Genomic DNA, 11,750 nt, shown 5'->3' with positions numbered 1-11,750 from the left:
TGCATTACAACAAGGCCGTTATACGTGGAGACATAACAAAGCTCTCCGTCAAATTGCAGTAACTCTAGAGGAAGTGAGGAAGGAAACAGCAGGAACAGACTCACCACTACAGCCAATCCAGTTCGTAAGAAGTGGGCAGCAGCCCTCAGGGGCAACCAGCAGTAGGAGCAGAATAGGAGGTGGCCCATTATGTAGAGGAGTGTGGAAAATGAGCGTAGATCTCGACAGGCAGCTGCATTTCCCAAGTAGTATCTGCGCAACGACATTGAGACCGGACCTTGTCCTGTGGTCAGAGGACCAAAAGTCAGTGTTGATAGTAGAACTAACGGTTCCTTGGGAAGAGAACATTCAGGCAGCGTTTGAAAGGAAGAAGACAAGATACGAGGAACTGGTCCAGCAGTGTAGGCTGAACGGCTGGAAAACTCAGCTCTACCCAGTAGAAATAGGAGTTCGTGGGTTTGCAGGGTCATCACTACTGCGGCTATGCAGAGACCTCCAGATCCGAGGGAAGGCACAGGCCCAGCTTGTCCGCCGTGTGTCTGAAGAAGTGGAGAAGAGTAGTTTTGTGATTTGGCTAAGAAGGAAGGATAAGAACTGGAAACAGACATCCCAGAAATAGAGACGACTGTACCGGAAGTAGGATGGAGACGTCCACCCTACTGTCCCACCGCCCCGAGGTGTCTTAGATGTAAAGGGACGAAACACCAGTGAAGGCCGGAGTCTAACTGACGATCCGGTGCAGTCGCCTCAGTGATGCTGGAAAGCATGTCATAGTCCAGCAGGTTAGTGTCAACCTGTATACCTTTTGTATGGGAGCTTATTTATTTATTTATTTTATTTTATTCACATTTATTTTTCGAGGATTGGGCAAAACGTTATAAAACTTATCTCAGCCCTCTCCTCACACATAAAAGGAAACAATAAAATAAAGTAATAATAATAATAAGAAGAAATGACAAAGGTACATAATGGGAGCTTCCTAAACAAACACACAAACAAACAAACCTTTCCGTCGAGCACCGCGGCGCCGTGGTGGTATCGCGGGTGCAGCATGGACGCGATGGGCTTCCAGACGTTCAGGTACGACACGTAGCACATGGCGTCCTTCCGAGCCTTGTCGTTGACCAGCCCACCTGTGATTATGTTTACCAAAGGAAAACATATTGTTTTTGCTCAGTTTCTTCCTCCTCCTCTTCTGTTCCAAACACTAACCTCTGACCTGGCCAATGACATGATTTGTTGACGTCTGTCACCATGGTGACGGGTGTTGAGTTACATAATGTTGCAATTTCATGGTCTGCTCTGCTCCTGTCACCATACACTAGTAGTACATGCATGTGAATGTGTTTGAGTAAGAATTAACAGGGCAGACCATGTCCGAAGGTAAACATTATGCATTTGCTTTGCAAATGTTACTTCTCTAGTTTATTTTATTCACAAATATTTATTGAGCATTGGAGCAAAAAGCAAAAGTTGCTTAATATATAGCACCTTCTACTCAAAAACATACAACGAGTATAAAACACATTGACAAGATACATGCATAATTACAAGGTGGATAAAACCAAGATAAATACAAACAAGACAAGTTGGTGATCTATCAATTACGAGAATCTACCCGTACAGTAAATGAAGTTTTGAACTACATCTAAAACATTACAGTTTTGTAGGTGTGAGAGTGATGTGGACCCTCGAAGTAGTAAGTCGTCACCTGTGATGTAGATGTCGTAGCCAGTGGAGACAGCACTGGAGACCTGGAGGTCTTTCGACGGCACGGGACCCAGAGCTCGCCACCTCTGGTGCACGGGGTCGTAGTAGGGCACCTCCCGCGCCTTGCTCGACCCCTTGAAAGTCTTCTTCTCTCCGCAGACCACCACCATCACTTCCACACAGTTGCACTTGCGCGGTCGTCTCTGCCTGGTCTTCACCGCTCTTCTGTACGTGCCTGAGATCTGGAAGGCCCGCGCCTGAATGAATTAAAGAATGAATGAATGAATGAGTGAGTGAGTGAGTGAGTGAGTGAGTGAGTGAGTGAATGAATGAATGAGTGAATGAATGAATAGATAAATGAATAAATGAATACAAGAAAGGTTTATTCGTCAGAAACACATAGCAGCCATAGGCTAAATTGCGTATTTCACAACAATGACAGGTTCAAAAATACACTTAAAAGTACATGCTTAACCACATTAAACGTAATTAAAAGGAAGTGGTTCCTAAAACCTACAGTCGGATATATACAAATCTCGGCGTTCTATGATCATGCGTACTGTTTTGCTATCACTGGTACTGGTACTACGTAGTACTGTAGCCTCCGTAGCAGGCTTATAGAACTGGGGGGTTTGGTGGTCTTGGGCTGTTTCTGATTAGCCCAGTTCTAAACGGGGGTACTAGTACTTCAACCAGGCCGGCTATGTTGTCTATATGCAATCAGAAAATAGCACATAAAAGCTCCTAAAGACCATGAAGACCCCCCAACCCCCCAGTTTTTGGCATGCTATGGAGGCTACTGGTACTGGAACTTACCTCGTAGATCTGTTGCACGCACCCGTCGGAGTTGTAGACCAGCGGGTCCAGCGCGATCTTGGAGATGAGGTACTCGGGCGTCACGAACGGTAGGCGCACCAGCTCGATCAACTGATCCAGATCCTGCGATCTTCCCTCCCGATCGAACTTGATCCACCTTATGATCGCCTTGTAGATCTCCTCCTCGTTTTCCGTGTTCAATTCGTCGTCGGAGAGGTAGTCCACCAGGTACTGTTTGGGAAGCTGCAGAAACTCCTCCGTTTTGATGACTTTGGAGAACCTACTCCGCGCCAAGTCCCTCGCCTTGCGAAACAGCGAGTCGCACGAGTGGATCTCGGCGAGTTTGCGGATCTCTATGCAGTTCGATACGTCCAGAATCCTCTCTAGGAATGTCAGGCAAGCGTCTTTGACGGGCAAGACCTGCAGCAAGTCGGAGGTTTCGAAGAGTTGGAAGACGTTGTCCCGGGTGATGGTGACGCGGCCGGTGTAGGCGTAGTCCAGGTGAAGCTGCATGGTGTCGGAGGGGATGCCCTCCATCTTGATTCTCTCCGCTCGGCTCTCCCGCAGGTTCCCCGCAAACATGGCCGTGAAGTAGGGGCTACTGGCCGCCAAGACCGCCCTACGAACAACACGGATTTAGACATCATTAGGGCTATTTTCTGTAACAAGAAGGAAACTATAACCCCCTTCCCCGCACCAGGGAGGACCTGGAAGTCTTGAGGAGTCCAGAGGAGTACTGGAATGGTAGACAGGTGACTTGAGAAGACGAAGACCCCTCCTCTGTAACCCTGGGCTTGGAGAATAGATTACATCAAACTAATTGAACTCAAAAGGCAAATGAATGTATATTTCAACGCAAGCAGATAATGTATTCTTAGACTGTTGACCGGGGCAGGCATTTCAGCACCAGGGACAGGGCCATTGTCAACCCACAGTAGGCACAGCTCTGTGGTATATATTCTTTTTCGCCACTCCACTAATATATTTCTTCATGAAGAAATTCAAAAATTCAAAGCCGTGTTAGAATATACACACGTCTTGCTTCTCAAAACCACGTAGTCTACACTTAGTCAAATCTACCAGACTAATACTGGGCTCAAAAACAGTAAAGGGGGAATATTTAGCCAGGGAAGGGCGAATGCTACGGAGGATGGCACCCAGGCTACTGAAAATTTGGTAAAATAAATAAACTTGAAACTCACCGATGACAGTGGAACTCCTCTTCTTCTACTGCCAGTATGACGTCAGTGAGGACCTTGAATCCGCGCATGTCATTTAGCGCCTTGAGGATGTCTGCTGCCTGGAAGGGCTGATGGAACTCCATCCTGTCTGTGGTCGGACTCGGCATGGTGATGGGGTGCTGGAACAGTCAAAACATGTGGGCACCGTTTAGTAATCACAGAACTTGCCTTACGTATACCTTTGTGTATGGGTGCTGATCAACGAATTCCGATTTTGATACGATTCCGATTTCAGTGTAGCCTCTACCAGGCTTCGGGAGGCGACTGGGAAGAGTAGAAATCGGTCAAATAGAGAGATGACATGCCGAGGGAGTTGGTCTGCTGGAGAGAGCATTTTGCCGCTTCGGTTTCCATCCGTCTCCCGAAGCCTGGTAGAGGCTAATTTCAGGTCGTTCGGTGTGATATAGCTAGCTGCCGCCGCGCCGCGTGCCTGCGAAGCTGGTGTGTTACGCCGAAGGGTGGTTATACCGGCTTTACAAATACAGATACAGTCAAACTGTTGTACTGTGACCACCTCTTGGTAACTGTTGACACTTTCCGATGGTCCTTATACCCAGTCATTAAGAATTCTGTCTACTGTGATTGATTATTTTCCTATAGTCCATTAAGTGGCCACTAACACTTGCACATGGTTTTCCATCGGTAGGTTGCTTAGAATTCTGAGGTCACTTTAGTTTGTTGTGTTGAGTTGAGTCGAGTCGGTTGCGTCCCATTCATGCAGACAGGAGCTAAGGGTGGATTGGCGCACACGCCCGTGTGCATGTTGACATTTTTATGCAGAGAAAATAGCATGTTTACCATCCACGGTGTTATTTATCACTGTAATTTTTCAGCCATAACGCGAGTCCTCTGGTGTGGCCTTCGGCTGAGGTGACGTCGGTACAACATATAATTCTTCACGACAGGGCAGCACTTTTTCATAATTTATCGTTTTCGCAAGAGGACTAGGCACACATTAGAGGACAGAGTGTGTGCAGTACACCTTGGGGCAGTGCTTAAGACGTGACAAGAAGTGCTTCTGCCTTTCAACAGTTTCAACAGTTTATTCATAAAAATCAGCCTTGCAGCCAGTACAAAACAAGCTGACTAACACTGATATTTACAGTTATCTAGCACATACAAATATAAATTAACATTGCGATTCATATACAGCCACACAAACAAACAAAAACATTACAAAAGCCACACATGGGCACTAAAGTAAAGACCAGAGAGTCCTGAGAGTCCTTACTGTAAAGACTCGTTGTACAGGCGTATTGCCCTTTCTTAAGACACACAAGCAAAGAAAACGAGACGTGCTCTAAAAACACTTGTTGAACCCGCGAGGTGTGAGCTCCGCTAAAACGTGACGTCTTCTATAGAAACACAATCGCTGTTTCCTGCCAGCTTCCTAGTTAAAGCTTTTTACTATACTTTGATCTAAGGCCACAGCAAGTAAATTTTATGGATGACATCCTCCTCAGACTGCAAATCTAATGCAAGCGGACGATAAAATACAAGGCGGGCCGAAAGAAGCAAGGTTCCTACAATTTGCAATTTTGTCTCAATCATTGTACAGATGGTTTTGATTCAGTAGGAACATCACATATACACAGCCAGCTTCACATATCACTGCATAGTAATCACATGCAAAGTAAGAAACAAAACATAAGGCAACAAAATTTCTTTTTTTTTTCCCAAAATCAGACGAAAATTAATGCGCGCGCTGATGTCATCCATAAAAATTACTTCCTGTGGTCTTACTTTGATCTAAGAAAGCAAATCTCAGACACCAAAGTTTCCATTGTGTCGATGTCTTGTAGGTATGTGCACTATTTACTCAGTACCTCTATCCTCAAACATGAATCTGTTTTTCTGATGAATGTTCTCGCCATTTCCATTCCAAAAGCAACAAAAAACGTGTATCTCAACTAGTGATAGGGGTGGTATGTCTAGACCAACAAAATTATTAACGTTACCCTTTCTTTACCGCGTCTCCCTCAATAGAACTGATTCACAGAGTCCTCTGACTACACTAGCCTCCGTAGCAGGCTTATGGAACAGTGGGTTTGGTGGTCTGCGGCTGTTTTCTGATTAACCCCTGAGTTCAAAGAACGGGGGTAATTCAACCAGGCCGGCTATATTGTCTATATGCAATCAGAAAATAGCACGTAGACCCCCCAAACCCCAGTTTTTGGCATGCTATGGAGGCTACGACTACACGACATCCCACTGTTGTCATGCGGCACGGCTATTTTAGTGTTTTAGTAGGAGGCGGGGTCTAAGTCAATATTTTCTCTCGCGTGATATACACTTTACAGAGTGAAAAGACTTAATAAACACTACGTGAAAAAAAGCAGAGTAAACAATGCGTGACCGTCATAGTAGACTGGTAAAAGGCGTACAGAGGTCAATATTTCTGTATATACATGTACGGCGTTTTAGAACAATGTTATGCCGTCACCTAACGTGGTGTCTCCCACCCGGTTCTACATGTTTAGTCAGGTCAGATAAGACATGTTTAGCAGACAAACATACTGTAGTTTGCGTCTTTTCTCTTCACTGATCCCATTGAAGAAAGACCCCGGGTTAAAAGCTATAGAGGATACGGAACAAAAGACTGTTGGCCCCCGTTGCTACCCACTTCTTCTCGCCCGAAGCGCTCTGTACTGTCACATACGAGCGTCTGTGTGCTCATGTCACTATGATATGTACAAAACGTGTTTTCCGTACACACATGTATAGCACGGTAGCACAGGAGGCGCTGTCATCGGAGGTGGAAGTGGACAGATGGCTTGCTATTTTTGTAGGGCAGTCAAGTATAACGTTATGAAATTAGGATAAATTCTTATAAGAAGCGTGGAGGTAACAATCGCATTAAGCTGTATGAGTGCCTCTGGCATCTCTCTACCTTACCCCTTCAATGTGTACGTACACCGGTACCTGTATAGACCAAATTCCCTTTACACAGGGTTGGGTGGCATGGTAGCACATTATAGGTAGTAAGAGTGGACAGGTGGTCTTGATATTTCTCTAGGGCTGCCTCTCATAACTGATATTACGACGCTGAAACGTCAGGAAGAAAAACCTGGACCTGAAAAAGGTACATCACGAAATGCCTTTCACGTCAAGCGATACAGCCCAACCCCCGACTTTCCATTGACATACCGCACATTTTCGTAAAACTGAAAAAAAGAGGTAGAGTGACTGGTTGTACCTTGTATATCTTATTCTATTAAAAGATTTATGCCTCCTTGAAAAATGTAGGCTCGGCAGCTGGCGTGACTTCAGGGCCGTCACGAGAAATCGGTTCTGTTTGCAGGTTCACAGGTGGTCGTCTGGGCTGTAAGTCATGTAGATCACACAGACGCTGACAATTGTTTGGCACGGATTTTTTTACGCGTTGAACTTCAACTATGTACCCTACGACGCGTCTAAACAGCAGTACTTGTAAATTACTGTGATTCTCTTCATGTTTATGGTAGAAAAAGTTCACGGTCTGAGAAAACTGGACATGTTCATGGAACTATATATTCACGGTGGCGACAGGTGCAGGAAAAGAAAATCCAGGAATTGTTTTTTTAACTGTACTGATAAGTTCACTGTACAGAAGCGACAGTGAAAACAGTGAACATAACAGTACTGTGAAAAAATCAGAAAATACAAGCTTTTTAAGATAAGCTTGCAGATAACTGGAGAGGGTTTGCGCCAATGCCAAATGTTTGTTTTTTCCATTTAAGGATTGACGTTTGTTTTCCAAGTTCGGCGCAGGTTTAGAAAACCCCCTCTGAGCTCGATAAACATCTCAGACATAATAGAACAAACACGGTGACCTTCTCCATACAACAGGATTCGGCATGTAAACAATGTTATTTTAAGTTAAGTGGACTACTGAAAAGTAGGACGTCATTGCAGACATACTGTAATTCCTGATTTTTTCACTGCACTGTTATGTTCACTGTTTTCACTGTCGCTTCTGTGCCGTGAACATATCATTACAGTTAACAAATAATTCCTGGACTTTCTCAGCTTTCCTGCACCTGTCGCCACTGTGAATATATATAGTTCCGTGAATGTCCATTTTTCTCAGACCGTGAACTTTTGCTACCGTGAACATAAAGTGAATTACTATCCGACCATTACCATGTGGACGCTGTTTACCATTTGTGAACCCCCTGAATCTGCCCCAAATCCAATAGCCTAACGCTAATTCTGTATCCAAGGCACCCAGGCGATACTTTAAGCATGGGAACGATCTGTTAAGGCGGAATCCGCATCTCTGTACACTGTACACGTTTCACGCTGAACTGTTAGCATTAGAATTATCGTGGGGCCACGTTCGAGTCGCTTGCTTTCTTGTTTTTCCAAGCCTCGTGCATGAAAACACACAATCAGGTCAGTCGACATGAAAAGGCACAACAACCGCGAACAGAAATCGATCCAGTGAAATCCTAGACTTTAAAAAGCCCCGAGGCGTACACAACATGTATATTTTCCCCAACACTGATTCGCTATATCCACAGGCACAAGACAAACTCACCTGAAATCACCTTTCGCGGGCAATGCAAGCGGGACTCCTGTGATTCCTGGGCGACGCAGAAAATACAGAAAGAAAGTGTCTCTTTGTCATTTCACTCCCGGACCTTAATTTGGCGAGCTAGCTCCTTGACTTGTATCTCTTAAGGGCCCGGGACCCCGCAACAAAGCGCCGTACAGCTGCGAAAATGTACGGAGCCAGAGGTCACCTGTATTATCGCTTAAACAGCCAATCGCGGCCGCGAACGGCGGTCACGTGAGTGAGATGTCAACCCAGCCAGGTAAGAAAACCTCGAGCTCAGGTGTCGCGCTTGTGTTTTGAGAGGAGAGAACAGAGACCGCTGTATCCACTTCAGACAACACTCCCCCTGATAAAAACACTCTAATTTGCTTTGCAAAAGTAACGAGCGACCCCCTTTGAATATCCTGACTGACAGCTTGTCTTGGCCCCCTCCCAAGAGCCATATATATTGATCCTAGGAGACTGGCAACCCTGGCGCAAGGTGTAATTGTCATTCTTTGTGTCTTACACACATGTAAAAACCAACACAATCATCGCTTTTTGCTCGTAATTAGCAGGTCGTTTCAAATGGCCGTAATTGATTTAAATTGGTTTATTATGGCGAGGTTTGGTGGTGATTTCACTGGTGGATGACGTCATGCATGTGTCCCGACCCTTCTGAAATCCTTCTCCACTTTCCGTTTCAAGGGCCTTCTGGAAACCTGCAACTACCGAGTGAATAACTATTAAATGCAAGGCTATAAGTTTTGTTCAATGACGCGTATTATCGTGAAACCTTGCAAATGTGTTCCATGACAAGGCCAAGGGAAATGATAATGAAAAGGTCGTATGTGCGTAAAAGTGAGCTACAACCACCTTGCAAAGAAAGGCATGCAAATACTGGTCCAGTCTCAAAGTGCTGAATAAAAGCTTTATTAAAACACAATGCCGGAAGTTTTGGTCTGTTACTTAGGCCGTGTTGATTTGATTATATGGATGACATCCGCGCGCGCATGAATTTTCGTCCGTTTCCAAAAAAAATATTCGCACGCTCGCATCAGTTTTGGGGTTCCCAGAGGATGTCATCCATAAAATCAAATCAATATGGCCTTATATCATTGTAAAACCTTGAATAAATGTGTTATTCCATGACAATGCCAATGAAAATAAAAGGAAATACTCAATAAGGAAAAGGTTGCGTGTACGTAAAAGACTTTCTTTGTCTCAAAGTGCTGAAAAAAAGTTTTTAATATGTTTGTATATACTAGTAATTTTCATCGCTTTTTGCTCGTCGTCTCGTCTGGCCTCAGCTCGGGTCCGAGCATCTGGGTTCGTGTCGTCTCATCCTCAGCTGTTCTGGGGGTGTCGATGTCTTAGGTGGCTGGTCAGGCCTAGTGAAGTATAAAAACGTCGGGGGCACTTTGTGCAAGTCAGAGTAGGTGGCGGTCGCGGGAGCCGCTCTTGTCGTTCCCGTCTCTTTGCCTCTGCTGTCATCCGTCGTTGGGTTTCCATGTAGGTTGTTCCCTGTGCGACGGTGCTCCGCCACGCAGTTCGGTCCTCGGCGAGGGTCTCCCAGTTGTCATGATCAATGCCGCAGCAAAGGAGCGTGGCCTTTAGCTGATCATGGTACCGACGTTTGGGAGCGCCCCTCGGTCTTGTGCCGGATTCGAGTTGAGAGAACAGGATCTGGCGGGGTAGTCGAGTGGTCGGCATTCTTCTGACATGCCCTGCCCAGCGGAGGCGATGACGGGCTACAGTCGTCTCGATGCTGGGGAGGTTGGTTTGCAGAAGAACAGAATCATTTTTTGCTCGTAATCACAAAGGAACTCTACTCCTAACTAATGTTGATGCACTTGTAAATCAGACTACAACGAAGGAACGTCTTTCAGGAAAAAAATCTTTATTCACAGAGGGATTTTTTTCAATAGCAGACTAACCTGAGTAAAATTTCCAAAATGACAATTCTTCACAAACTCAATTGCTTCTCATGGTTGTGGCAAGAACTGTTGAGTATTGCAAGCCAATGGCAGACAGATAGATATATCTTTAGTCTCTTAGTTATAAAACATGGTCCTTGGTCTGAAGTACAAATTAAAGCTATTGTATCATTGGTCCACACTTCTTTGTACCATTTAAAAGGAATATTAAATAGATGGTAGGGGTAATTATTACAAGTACACTGTATTGTATCATATAACAGCGCTGATACTTATTATCTATTCCCTGAATTTCTAATTTATTACTGTCTTACTGCATTTGTTTAATATTAAAATGTTTAATTTACACTTTAAAAAGTGGTGAATTGTTTTCCTTATTGCTGTATGATCTATGACTAACATGGATTGTCCACCTTACCTTACAAGTAAGACATCACCCGAGGTAGTGATTTCCTTGACATGTACGTTTCACAGTTCACAAGTTAATACACACATTGTATAATGTAAGGCCTTAAAACAAGACTTTCTGCCATTTTGCTGTTTTCCTTAAAACCACCTGTTGATTTAGGCCTGAGATTTGCATCGTCAAGTTCTTCAGAAAAGTCTTCGCTGAAAACTTTTTTTTTTCAGATCAAAAAGAGGAAGGCAAGAAAACTTGACATCCTTACATACTAAATGTTTATTGAACTCACCATCTTATCAGTCATTGGAGGCAATAAAACCGTTTGTCAAAATCACTTATACATTATATAATACCCTGTCTTTGCTTGTTTCAACCTTTTTCCTGCTGCCTAACCCCATAACCAATAGAGAATTGGTTAGAAAGACGGCTACTTTGGAGGTGTAAAGAAAGTTACATATTACATACATACATTAGCGGCCTGTCAGCCGGGCTCTATGCCATCACAACTCGCCAGGTCTATCTAACATTACATTTCCTAAGTATTCGAGTTCTATGTGAGTGTCTCTAGTTAAGGTATCGGTAAAAGTCAGACTTCTACAGTGTACTTGACCTCTTGGCTTCCAGAGAAGGACAGAAGAAACAATTTCCTGCTTAGCTCTATAAGGCCACACCAAGTAAATTTTATGGATGACGTCCTTTGGAGACCCTAAATCTAATGCGAGAGGGCGAAAAAAAAAACAAGAAGGGCCCTAAAAAACAAGATGCCTAGATTAGAAATATACTAAGACACGACAAATGTTAGGACACAAATTGAATGAGGTGACACAGTGTAACAAGCAAGAAGTCTTTTATTCATCATCCAAACAGCAATAAATCAGGTGGAACAGCAGTTGTCGTCCTGTCCTGTTTCTTTCATCACATTTTTGCAGGCCTGCAGAAACAAAGCATGTGCTCTTTACCCATTTCGCGTTACGGGTCTCACGTCAATCTAACGATTTGCGGCACTGTTGTGGCTCTTTGGTCATAGTTACAGGAAGCGGAATTTCTTGTTTTTTTTTCTAGGAACAGGCCAAAATCAATGCGCGCGTGGACGTCATCCATAAAATTTACTTGGTGTGGCCTAACAA

At 44.3% G+C, this 11,750-nt stretch overlaps 1 protein-coding gene across 1 annotated transcript in view; it reads right to left on the bottom strand.

Moving 5' to 3' along the window:
- Positions 1-8,701, bottom strand: part of LOC109472950 (kelch-like protein 24) — a 14,599-nt gene extending 5,898 nt beyond the window's left edge. Inside the window, exons 1-5 of the mRNA XM_019772820.1 lie at positions 8,287-8,701; positions 3,729-3,886; positions 2,527-3,145; positions 1,712-1,967; positions 1,006-1,133 (exon numbers count right to left, since the gene is read on the bottom strand). Of these exons, the coding sequence (XP_019628379.1) occupies positions 1,006-1,133; positions 1,712-1,967; positions 2,527-3,145; positions 3,729-3,874 (1,149 nt within the window). The 5' untranslated portion in view covers positions 3,875-3,886; positions 8,287-8,701. The remainder of the gene's footprint in view (positions 1-1,005; positions 1,134-1,711; positions 1,968-2,526; positions 3,146-3,728; positions 3,887-8,286) is intronic.
- Positions 8,702-11,750: the final 3,049 nt, after the last annotated feature.

The sequence above is a fragment of the Branchiostoma belcheri genome, unplaced genomic scaffold, assembly GCF_001625305.1.
Source record: "Branchiostoma belcheri isolate BF01 breed outbred unplaced genomic scaffold, Haploidv18h27 scaffold10, whole genome shotgun sequence".
NCBI classification, from domain to species: domain Eukaryota; kingdom Metazoa; phylum Chordata; class Leptocardii; order Amphioxiformes; family Branchiostomatidae; genus Branchiostoma; species Branchiostoma belcheri.
The sequence above is the reverse complement of the archived record's forward strand: the minus strand, read 5'-3'. Positions and strand labels throughout refer to the sequence as shown.